This window comes from Myotis lucifugus, unplaced genomic scaffold (assembly GCF_000147115.1).
Source record: "Myotis lucifugus unplaced genomic scaffold, Myoluc2.0 scaffold_39, whole genome shotgun sequence".
NCBI classification, from domain to species: domain Eukaryota; kingdom Metazoa; phylum Chordata; class Mammalia; order Chiroptera; family Vespertilionidae; genus Myotis; species Myotis lucifugus.
This window is the reverse complement of record NW_005871087.1, coordinates 7903787-7917044: the sequence shown is the minus strand read 5'-3', so window position 1 is coordinate 7917044 and position 13258 is coordinate 7903787. Positions and strand designations below refer to the sequence as shown.

The following is a 13258-nucleotide window of genomic DNA, read 5'->3' as shown; positions in this document are numbered from 1 at the left end:
ATTAGTATTTTCTGAACTTTTTTAAAAAATATTTTTTATTGATTTTTGGAGAGAGAGGAAAGGAGAGAGAGAAAGAGAGCAAAACATCGATGTGAGTGTCGGACACCCAGGTAATTGCCCTTGATCAGAAATAGAACTGGCAACCCTTCAGTACATGGGACAATGCCCAACCAACTGAGCCACACTGGCCAGGGCAAATATTTTCTGAACTTTTTTTACTTAAAAAAATAAGCAGGTACATCTGAAACTAATACATTGAATATCTACTGTAACTGAAAAACAACAACAACAAGCAGGATTACTGGACAAAAGGGAGAGGGCAGTGTTCCCCTATAGCCCATCATACCTAAGAACCATCTATCTCAGTGTATAAATTCTATATATGTAGAAAGTGCTAGAAAGTGCTGGTTACCTCTCTTGTTCCTATTTCCTATTACAAGTTCTTAGGAAAACAGAGTCGGTTGCATTTCAATGTAGTCGGTGACAAAAGTCAAATAAGCACTAAAACAGGAGGTATGCATAAGTGTTCTAAAGAACACAGAATGTTTTAGTAAAATTGATTATTTCTCTGTGTGATTTCCCCAAATAAAATCCTTAAAAATGTCCCCAACCTATTGTGCTACTAGACTATTATTTATTCTAGTTTTTATTTTAAAAATAATAATTTGGATTAGAAATCAACACGATAACATTTCTTCTCCCACATATACTCACTTAAAGTTACTCTTTTTTGTTTGTTTAGTTTCTTAAAAATCCTCAGCAAGATCCTTGAAGTCAATTCCACTTTAAAATGTTCAAGAAAAGAAGCTCAAGAATTAACTATTAAATTTACCACTTTATTATGTGTCCAAGCTCAACATAAAATGTGGCATAAGGAGTTATGCTTCAGAGGGAGGCAAAACATAAATTATCTTATTTGGATTCAACTACTGCCTTGACTTAGGAGTTTCAGAGAGAGCCATTTGCCACTGCCACACCTCACCAGGGTAAGGGAAATTGGAAAGAGCTAAAGTAATCCGAATTGCATTTGTGACTTTCTCAACCATACATTATGCGAATTACCTGAATAACCGCTTCAAAGTCTCCTTCACCTTCTGAGTAGAGTTGGAACTCGGAAATCCTTACCACTAACAGCAGAGTGCTTTTCATCTCTCTCTGCTGAGAGACCAGCCCTCCCCCATCAATCATAGATTGATACTTCTATAAAATATAATAAAGTTGGATTACCTGGAAAAATTGAATGAAAAAGACATACAAAATATAAGCCACAATTCTTTTATTTTAATTATATTTTTATAGATTTCAGAGAGAAACATCAATGATGAGAGGGAATCCTTGATAGGCTGCCTCCTGCATGTCTCCCACTAGGGATTGAGCCTGCAACCTGGGCATATGCACTGACTGGGAATCAAACCAGTGACCTCTTCCTTCATGGGTCAACACTCAACCACTGAGCTACACCAGCCGGCTAAGCCACAATTCTGTATTTGCTTCAACAGATGTAAAATTGTTCTCTTAAATGGCTACAGAAATGTCTAAATGCTGTTCCCTTTCCATGTCTGCCTTTATCTCACTGCAGCTCTGTAACCGGTTCTTGGACGAATACAGCTTTAGGAACCACACTTTGAGAAGCACTGAGCCATGAAACAAAATAGTCTCATTGGCAAAAAGTTCTCATTCCTTTGACAAAGAGTAATGAGAAATAGCATTAACATCGTTCTTTGCATTTGTATTGAGGGGAGGAGTGTGGAAAAGACAAATTTCCTCCAAAAAATAGTCTGAGAAGCTTATTCTTTCATCTCTACTTAGCTGTGAAAATAGAGATTTCCCACCACTTTTGGCCACAGGGGGAATGCAGTGAGTCTCAACATTTAAGGGGCAAAGATATCACCTTGGAAAGGTTGAGAAGACAGGCTCATTTGGGTACTGATCCCAGACACACTGATTCAATAGACCTCCTTAATGCCTAATATTGCTGTAGTACTTTCAGCACCTTTGGGCATTCCTATGTGAGCAATATGACTATTCTTAGTTTCACAAATAAGGAAATGTAGACTCATGATTTTGCCTTAGATAAAGTATTAAACATAGAACTCAAACCTTTTAGATTCTAAGATTCTAAGTTTAGTGGTGTGTGTTTATAATCTTATGTGTGCAAAATGTACCTTGATTCTTAAACACCCTTAGCTATTACTGGGATAGGAATGGACTTTTTCATTTACTACCACTTAAAATTATTTATTCTCCTTCACAATGATTGCCCATATTCAACATAAACAATTCTGAAGGTGACACAATCTACAAATGCTCTAGATGTTCTTTTTCATAACTGTGCAATTGCAGAATTGCAGCTAGAATATTATTCAAGAAAGAGCTTACTTTCTTGGAGTTAGGTCTTCTAAGGAATTTATTAATTAGCTAGTACAGTATGCCAAGGCTATAACAGCTGGTTAAAGAAATTACAACTGTTTTCAGGCAGGAGATTAGCTACCTGTGTTTGGATGAAATTGCATTGGACTTGGATCACTGATTTGAAATCTAGCCATGACTCAGTGACTCACTATTTGTGTGATTTGGGACAAATTATTTTATGTCTCACCTTAAGTAAGGTTTCCATATCCATGCAATTCAGGTAATACCTACAACATGCAAGGTTCTTACAAAATTAGATTTTTAAAAATAGTGAGTGTAAAAGTGCCTTCCTTAATAACCCTTGTCTCTTAATTTGTGATCAATTTTTTTTAAAATAAAAAAGCAGTATGTTGTATATTGTCTTCTTCCTTGGTTTATAGTGGTTTCAGGGAACCTGCAGTGACTCCAAATAAAGAACTTCCTTATAGTGTAGGCAACGCAAGGTGTAGTCTTTCTTCCCCCAGAGCTGGCTTATTTACCATCACTGAAGATAAGTAGAAAGCTGGGTTGCAAGTTGTCAAAAACATTGTAGAGTCTGGCAGGGGTAGGTAGGTAGATCAGATGGCTCTAAGAATCATGCCTTGCTAAGGCAGCCATAACATAGTGCTACAAACTGGGTGGCTGAAACAACAGAAATTTATTTTCTCAGAGTCCTGAAGGCTGGAAGTCCAAAATCAAAGTGTCAGCAGGATTGGGTCCTGCTGAGGGCTATGAGGAAGGACATATTCCAGACCTCTCTCCTTGGCTTGTAGATGATGTTCTTCCTGTGTCTCCCCATATCACCTCCCCTCTATGTGTGTCTCATGTGGCTATTTCCCCTTTTTAGAAGTCTACCATTCATAGCGGTTAGGACTCACTCTAAAGACCTCATCTTAAATAGTTACATCTTCAATGACCATTTTGATAAATAAGGCACCTTCTAAGGTACTGTAGGTTATTTATTTTAGAGAGACACAATTGGGCCCATAACATTATGGTTCAATGATTAGCATTCTCACGAGAAACAGAAGAAATAATTTTTCTCTTAGTTTTGAACTTACTAGCCATGAACCTGGAAATCTCTCAATCGTTCTAGGCTTATCTGTAAAATAAGTGTGTGGGAGTAGACAGATTTAACCCTAAAAAGCTCCTTTTGTTTCTAAAATGTTTACATCTAAGTGTGAGTAGGGATCTTCAAAAAAAAACCTGCTGGATCACAAAACAAGCTATGAATTTAGCTATTCTCTTATTCAAGGACCCTTATTTGTCCAAAATCACAGCTAGTAAGAAAGTCAGACTAGGAAACAGGTCAAATGTATTCTTCTGAAGAGCAAAGCCTCAGGGCATTATGATGAGATTGACTGATAAAGGAAAATAAATATATAATGTGCAGGATGCCTCACTCTTTAGTGAGTAGAAATTCATACATCAAAACATGTCTGGAAAGACAGATACAAAAGCAATTTACCACTGTGATTGTCACTTAAGAGAGGAGAACTGAGTGGCAGGGGAAGAGCAGTAAGGGAAAATTATTTGTTCTCTTTACATCTGAATCATAGGAAAATGTATTACCTGTTCAGGGTAAACAAGTATTAAAACCGAAAAATATTCATTTAATTGTGCATTTGTTTATCTTTATATTTTCAAGCCCTGATATTCTGTATTGAAGTCATTTTGTGTTTGGGGGCCAAGACACTTATATATGTGTTTCAATATGAAAACATATAATGAAAGAAGAGTTCATAAGCAGATGTTTCTGAAGAAGCTTTTGCTCTACAAATATGATACACTCAATGCACAGAGTGAGCTAGCGATCTGTGACATCTGTCTTCAAAGGACACAGAACTTGGCGATCAATGCCAAATTTACTGCAGCATTTTTCACCTGAAAAATATCCACACCCTCTAGCAGCTGTTATTTTTCGGTCCATAATTTCAACCTGGCTGCCTACCTATTTTAGTGGCAGCAGCAGTTGTAAAAACTGAGAGCAGTGAGTAAAGTATAAACTGAATTTAATTAATATCTTTTTGAACCAAACAAATGCTTAAACCACTGTTTCCATAACTCTATCGTTGGCTGAGGTTGGGAGAAATGTCCATACCTGCAGCAGGTACCAAAATCCAGAGCCAGGGAGGAGACCGATGTCAAGAACATCTTTTTAATTGATTTTAGAGAGAGAGGGATAGAGAGATAGGAACATTGATGAGAAACATCCATCAGTTGCATCCTGCACACCCCCTAGTGCAGCCGTGGGCAAACTATGGCCCGCGGGCCGGATCCGGCCCGTTTGAAATGAATAAAACTAAAAAAAAAAAAGACCGTACCCTTTTATGTAATGATGTTTACTTTGAATTTATATTAGTTCACACAAACACTCCATCCATGCTTTTGTTCCGGCCCTCCGGTCCAGTTTAAGAACTCATTGTGGCCCTCGAGTCAAAAAGTTTGCCCACCCCTGCCCTAGTGGGTATTGAGCCACAACCAGGGCATGTGCCCTAATCAGTGTTCACACTGGTAACCTCTTGGTTCATGGGTTGACACTCAACCACTAAGCCATACCGGCTGGGCTAAGAACAATTTTTGAAAGAAAGGGAGACAAAGTATGACAATAAATATAGTGGGATTTCCATTTTAAATATAGAGAAAATGGAGGTCCTGAAGAATACATATTGAAGGATAACAAAATCTTAAATTTGAAATATCCTATTTGGAGCTCTGTATTTTTGTCATTTATCTATAATATTATAAATGTATATTTAATCCACAGTTGTAGAATAATCTCTGTAGATTAAGCATATTTAAAGCTGTCATTTTAGAGCCCTAAAGTGCCTCACCAATATTTTATGGTGACAGACCTTCTGGATTCTCATGAAATAGCTGAAGAACATTGTAAAGAATGGATTTCAGAGTACATTATATAGGCAACCACTAGGACTTTTACATCGCTGTTCTTTTATATGACCAGAGTAGCTAGACACATGAGCCAATATAAAATTATGGATGCAAATTAAGGGGATGACTTGATGCTATGCTTCCTTATGTTTTCTACTAATTGCTTATATTAATAATTTTGGTTCAATGTAAATAATCTAATGTATAAAAGCAGTGATTATTTAGATTTTTTATTAAGATATTTCCATCAATTATGTTTCTTCTTATATAAGTGTTATGGCTATTTCTCTTCTATTAATGATGTCATGCATTTTTCCTATCTATCTATCTATGTGGCTATCTATTTGTCTATCCATGGATCTAACTATCCTCCCCTCATTCATTCAATAAATGTATGTTGAGTCTTTGAGACATTTCAGGCTCTATACTATGGTTACCTTAACAAATAAATATGATATCAGCTCCCAAAATAAACCTTAATCTTTACCATACAGCTTCCCTTGACCACCTCCAAGGAGAAGATACTTATCCTTCTCTTAAACTCAGGTAGCACTTAACTTATAAGACTTTATTGAAACATTTAATTGCAGAGTTATTTATGGAATGATTTTCCTACTGCATCCCGTTTTCTAATAAATGAAGAAAACAATACAGATAGGGTTCCTGCTTGCATAGTTTATTATTTAATGTAGTGTTTTGACATCTAGATGTTTTACTAGTGGCAGACAGAAGAGTGTTTTAAGGAGTGAATAAACAACTATGTCAATTCCATAGATACAAGAACCTTTCCTCCCCGCCACCACCTCTTCCCCCTGCTCCTTCCCATCGTCCTACTTCTCCTCTTCCTCCTTCCCTTTCTCCTTGTTGACTTTGTATTTTCATCATCTACTATAGTGTCAGGTATATAGTCAGTGCTTAATAAATGCCCAATGAGTGAATGGTGGAATAAGAGATTAATGACCTCTCTTCCTCGTACCCTCCATTATATTTTTAAGTGCTAGCCTTATAACAGATGCTTTTCATGGAGTCCAATGTATTGAGTCATTCTCCTGGCTTCCTCTTCTTCCACCCACATATGCTCAAAATTTCAGGCTCCACCTATGAACTACCTAATTGGAATCTGCACTAAAACATAATTTCCCTGGTGATTCATATGCACCCCAGAGTATGAGAAGCACTAGCGTTGCTCACATAAATTTTACTTTCCTGCCCCCAGCTGATAAAACTTTTGCACTCAAACTAACACCATACTTAAAATTTTGGGGAAAATGGGTGTTTTTGAGAAATACAAAGAACTAGAGTAGAGTCACATTCTAGGATTTGATGATTTCTTCTTCTCTCTCAGTTTTTCTCTTTCCCCTTTCCTCCTTCCCACCCACCCGTCTTTGCTCTTTCTCTCTCATAATGAAATCTTACTATACAGAGAAGCAGCACAGAGTCAGAATTCTATGCTAATTTACCTTTTTTAAAAAAGTTCAGTTATGTATTTAGTTTTAAGTATATTTTTATTGATTTCAGAGAGGAAGGGAGAGGGAGAGAGAGATAGAAACATCATGATGAAAGAGAATCATTGATCAGCTGCCTCCTGCATGGCCCCTACTAGGGATCGAGCCCACAACCCAGACATGTGCCCTTGACCGGAATCAAACCTGGGACCCTTCAGTGTGCAGGCCAACACTATATCCACTGAGCAAAACCGGCTAGGGCTGCTAATTTACATTTTTAATGCTACAGAATATTAGCCAAAGCTAACTGAAAGCACAATAGCCACTCTCCTAGATTTGCCCCACTTTCTAACTCTGTGTGCAACCTCCTTACTCATCCTTGTGCTTCTCCTGGAAGGGAGGATCAATATTTACTGGGTATTAGACACATGCAGGTGCATTAGGGCAGTTTATTCATTTAATCTTTGTGCCAACAGGAAACACAGCTCTGAAACAGTCCCCAAAACATATTCCAAAAGCTGTACCTTCCAACCACACATAGCCTTCCACTACTGCCCCAAGCTGCCATCTTACCCTATATACATATTTCTCTATAAAAGCACCCATATTTACAAATGTATCTTTTTTAAAAAATATATTTTATTGATTTTTACAGAGAGGAAGGGAGAGGGATAGAGAGTTAGAAACATCGATGAGAGAGACACATCAACCAGCTGCCTCCTGTACACCCCCTACTGGGGATGTGCCCGCAACCAAGGTACATGCCCTTGACCGGAATCGAACCCGGGACCCTTCAGTCCACAGGCCGACGCTCTATCCACTGAGCCAAACTGGTTAGGGCTACAAATGTATCTTTTTTTAAAAAAATATATTTTATTGATTTTCTACAGAGAGGAAGGGAGAGAGATAGAGAGTTAGAAACATCGATGAGAGAGGAACATCGATCAGCTGCCTCCTGCACATCTCCTACTGGGGATGTGCCCGCAACCCAGGTACATGCCCTTGACCAGAATCGAACCTGGGACCTTTCAGTCCGCAAGCCGACGCTCTATCCACTGAGCCAAACTGGTTTTGGCTACAAATGTATCTTTATTTGTCCAACTTATCCTTTCTAAATGGAATTATTTTGTGGCAGAGGTTATAACATAATTTTTGTTATCACTATTCCTCCCACATAGTAGATGCTTAGAAAATAGAAGTTACTTGAATGGAGTAAAGTTCACACCATGTCTTAGCATTTGTTTCCTAAACATCATCTACTTACTTATAGGATTGATTCCTATCAAGAAATGCAGACTCAGAAGGGACCACTGGGATCAGTCCTAAGCACTGACACTCCCATGTCTTAAGAGATTGAGGAGCAGGGTGGGGGTACATGAATTCAAGAAAAACTGTCTCTTGTCTGAAAGCTACTGGAACATTCACCGATACAAAATCCCTGGGTCAAGAGAACAGCTTCTGTTGCTATTCCTTAAAAGTTGGCTTTAGGGAGACTAAGGGATCCTAATGGTTTTAGCAAATGTCCTCTTTTTATATCCACATCCGAGCTCAGATCCTACATCTGTTTTCCTTTCCCCTCTGTGCTTGTTTTTACAGATGTTTCGTTGTTCTTTCTGACTCACATCCAAACCCAAAGGCTTATATGCTTGTGGATGGATGATAATCAGAGATACCCACTTATGTTTCTGCATATTTTATTGTACATGTATATATATTTTAAAATGTCCTTCACTATTCTGCTTCACTATACCACAAATGGACAGATGATTCCATACTCATATCTTCAGAGGAGGAACAGAATAGATAGACAGTCTCTGATTGTTCAGACATTGTTTCCCAAAGGTCAGATGAGGGAAGGGTGTTGGGTGGCAGAGTGGTTCATCATTTTCTTGGCAAAGGAGTTAAGCAGTATGGCAGATCTAGGCAGGAGAGACCACTGAAAGTCTCACAAAGTTTTGTGTCCAAAAGTGAATGCTGTGGACTAGCCCTGTATTGACCATCACATGAATGCCTAGGTGGGTGATGACCAGAGGAAGTCTCCTACCAAAAGCTGGATGCATAACCTATAGATACTTGAACCTCAGCACACCCTGAAACAGAATTAAATTGCATTCCTTTCCAGTCTGATGGAAATAAAATCAACTCGCAGGAAAAAAAATGTTGCACACACCCTGAATTTGTGGATTAAGATTCACACAAGACCTAAGGGTGCTACTTAGAAAGATTCTCTAAGCCCTAATCCTGAGTCTGAAGCCACCTAATTATGGATTTGCAACCATTCTCCTCAGTTGGAAGCAAGAAGTGGCTTAACCCATGGCTGGCTGCACCATGACTAGCACTGGAAGGAAATGACCGATATGTGTAGCAACAGAGAGTTTCTTGATGTAAATGGAACACATGCTAACACAAGTCAAAATCCGTCATAGAAAGGAAAGAAAAGGAATCAAGTCACACTTTTGCAATCAGTTAGTCAATGAACTTCCACATTCAAAATCAGAAGGGTTTACAGGCTATGATACCGATCACTCAATAGCAGGGATCCTCAAACTTTTTAAACAGGGGGCCAGTTCACTGTCCCTCAGACCGTTGGAGGGCTGGACTATAGTTTAAAAAAAAAACTATGAACAAATTCCTATGCACACTGCACATATCTTATTTTGAAGTAAAAAAAAAAAACGGGAACAAATACAATATTTGTATTTGCATGTGGCCCACGGGCCGTAGTTTGAGGACCCCTGCTCAATAGTGTTTGTTATACGCTGAGCCCTGTTGAAAATGGCTTAACCCATATAAGCATTATCACACACCTATGAGGTAGGTTAAATATCGGCCCCACTTTGCAGATGAAGGTATTGAGATTCATGGGAGTTATGTGACTTACCCAAAGTCATATTGATGGTAAGCAGCAGTTCTGGGATTTGAACCCAGTCAGTCTAGCTACAAAATCCAGCTTGACCACCACAAAATGCTGCTTTTGCCCACAAAAGCACAAATATTTGAATGGTATAACCCCCCAAAGAAGAGTTCCTCACGTCTCCCTTTATTTCAAAGAGGAGGAAGGCCACAGTGGCGAAGAAAGTAAAGAGATTTGCTCAGTGTCATATAACTCAGCATATCACTCATCTTTGTTTTATGACAAATAATATTCAGTCAAATTAATCATGTTGTTTGCAATGCTTCCCAAAGGGAAAATCTAAAGTTTAAAACCCAATCTCTCACAGCCTTCCAGAAATTTTACTTCAACTGCTCCAAAGCGGACATGGGACCTGAGTGACAGGATGCCAAGTGGTCTCAGAGGCCAGGCAAAGCACCTTGATGGATCTTCCCTGGCGGTCTGGGAAGGGAGACTGCCAGGAAGCCATTTAACAGAAGAGCAGACACAATGCTCAGAACAGGGGAACCCAGGAGACTTCAGTGTGGTCATTTAAGAATCAGAGAATTGGATGTAATTTGTCCTCTACTTTCATTGAGACACCTAAGATTAGAAACCCTTACTTTGGAAATGTGATTTCTTCATGCCACTCTATTTAAGCTCCATCAATTTCAAAATAAGATTCCCATGGGAAAGTTCCTCACCCCCCAAAAAGCAAAGCAATCATTGTGATTCTCCCTTGCTCTTAAGTAAGGACTAGCCCATAAGGGTACCATTTCACTGGTGTGTCCGAAGTATCCACGATTAACTTTTATTAAAACATATTGGACCCAGTACTGTCTGCTGAAGGAGAATGATCTAATTTGGGGCAGATTTTTTAAAATCCATCATGGATACAAAAAAATTGCAACAAGAAATCTGTATTATTTAGTGACCTCTCATCTTAATCCTCTGCTTTACTTGTGTTGACATGTCCTGTCATTGATATGCTCAGACCTGCATTATAACAACTGCTGAAAGCTGAATCAGATGCGGTTAGAAAAAAAGCCACTTACTGGATTCTAACCTTTTCAACTCTCATTTCATTTCCATCCCAAGAATATGGTCATTGCTCACACAAAAGAAAGATGATGAGTATGAGGAATCTGCCAACTTAAAAAGACATCCTTTAGAGCAAAAATAGAGGCAGAAGTCATTGAACTTGTGTTGCGAAGGCTGTTGACAAAACTTTCCCAAAACACGGTAATTTAAGAAAGACAACTTGAACAACTGTGGCTGAGCAGGAAAAATAGAAGAAGAAAACCCTTGCTATCAGAACCCTGAGTTGTTTTAAGTTAAGGAGACACAGTGCTCTATACATGGAATATGTCAGGGTCCTCTTTATTAAAGAGGCAAGGAGTGACAGATTAAATTAAAATAGAGAGTCTATACAGAAGAAACATGTTTAGATTTTTAGACATCTATTTGAATTCTAATGTTCTCTAACAAATTCATTCCATTGTGATGTAGATATATTCAAACAAAATAACGAAATTGTTAGTGTTACCCAAAAAGACACTAACGGGGAGACATGAACCCATGATGAACCCAATCCACTGAATCTCTTTTCATCTTTCTATGAAGGCATCTGGCTCCAGGGACCTTACATAACCAGGCAGGCAACTCACTCCATGGCTTTCAGGCATTCATGGAAATCAAAAACAGAGCAAAACAGAGGTAGTGACCGACTCACCCCTGGCCTTTAAGGTTTTCCAGTACCTACCACTCTGGCATATGCAAATTGGACAGTGGGACTTACCGCATTAAAATTGGGGAAGAGGTTGACTGCTGCTGCAGTGTCAAGAGGAAAAGGAAGGAAGGGTTTAATATCCAGCGATGGTTGCAAAGGAGGGGCTGGTGGACGGACCAGGGCTGGGAGAGCAGGGCTCTGGCATGTACCACCTGCAGAGAGGAGAGCAAAGGGAGCAATCAGGGACGTCCAGCACATTCAAAACAAACAAAAACCACACACACACACACACACACACACAAACACACACAAAAACCCCCTCACACACAAAAAAACAACAAAAAACAAACAAACAAAAAACCACCTAGGTCTCTTTTGAGACCAAAAGGCCAACTCTGTGGGTCATTGGAAAAACCAAGACACAAAGTGTATTGACCTTAGTTGGGAACTGGCCAACGAGCAGATCTGCCATTAGGCAGAGAAAGCTGGTTGAGCTGCTTCTTTCTCCTCCTTGGATTGTACCCATCTGCTTATGTAAGCAACAGTTGACATTTCAAACATTCCAGATGTCCCGATCTATCCTTCTCTTCCTGCCTAGAGCTTTGGATTGGATCAGGACCAATCTGCCACCAAAATTCCTGGATTCGAAAGGAAAACCCCTCCATGGCTCCACCATCCCTCTTTGCAAACTAACTTGTGCTCAGAATATGTATCCAGTCTGAGTGATTATTTTACAAAACTGCTCTTTTCCATCACATCCAAAACTCTGGCGGCAAGACGACATGAACCTGGCACGGAAAAGAAACTTAACCACAAGTACAGGCAGCAGCACCTCGCTGCCCGGGAGGCAACTGGAAGATGAAAAGCAGTGGACCCAGCTACCAGTAGAGCAATCCCTGAGCTATCCAGCAATCCCATAGCTTTAAGAAGTCAATGACTACCTGCTTTCTTCCCAGTCATGAGTAGGTGGACTTTACAAGTTCACCAATGAGCAGGCAGTAGAATATTATGCCAACAAAACACCCCCTATGTGTACAGTAGGCAGGCAACCAGCTGTTTGCAACAGAGCACACACTTTTGCACACACCCTCCCCATCACCTCCCCCCCCCAACAACCACCACCACCATTATATAACTCCACTGCACTCAAAGGCATGAAGCCCACCTCAGCGTTCCATCTCCATATTTTGGTAACATTCCAAAACATCAATTTTCTGTTAATTAAAGGCTGCTGAATCCTAGGAAACTTAAAATATGCCAGCATTCTTCTAATCTGAGAGGCAAGCAGCAGACTGTAAAAACCTGCTGGTGAGAATCCAAGAGGCATTAGGAAAACAAAATACAGTGGGATTTCTTTTTCTTTCCCACAGCAGAGAATTCTGAGACAGAAAAGAGAGGAGAGGTTCATGCCTGTGCCACTTCCTCACCTGTCATCTTGCTTGCAAAACAGAGTAGAGTGAGAATCCTTACGATTCACCTTGACAAATCTCACAATCAAGTCTGTCAACTGTACACAACCATCACCTGGTCCCCATCAGTTACCTGAACTCAAGATGAACATTTTAAAAATGACCCCCCAATGGTGAATCCAACCCTACTGGACCAGAGCCTCTGCTAACAAGGTGGATGACTTAATACCCATAACAGAAGCCATCAGCACAAGATTTAATTAACCATACCGAAAAATTGTCAGCTCTCCTGCTTCCAGGTATAAAATCAGCTGGAACCAAATGAACAAAAACACTATTTTCCCCACTCCTTTAATTTCCCTCTTGAAATGTTTCTCAGCAACAGCAAGGACAACAATAGCACATTTGAATCAGCAAACCAATTAAAATAAAACGTAGTACAAGTCAGAAAATAGAGGACAGATATTAAAGCAAACAGAGATAAAAGCAAAATATAACAAGTCTACATTTACCAGACCAC

At 39.4% G+C, this 13258-nt stretch overlaps 1 protein-coding gene across 3 annotated transcripts in view; it reads right to left on the bottom strand.

Moving 5' to 3' along the window:
- The window catches only part of ZNF385D (zinc finger protein 385D), a 278367-nt gene that overhangs the window by 200905 nt on the left and 64204 nt on the right, over window positions 1–13258 (bottom strand). For all 3 annotated transcript variants that reach the window (XM_006087624.2, XM_023752968.1, XM_006087623.3), the window contains exon 2: window positions 11399–11541. In XM_006087624.2, coding sequence (XP_006087686.1) covers window positions 11399–11541 — 143 coding nt within the window. The remainder of the gene's footprint in view (window positions 1–11398; window positions 11542–13258) is intronic.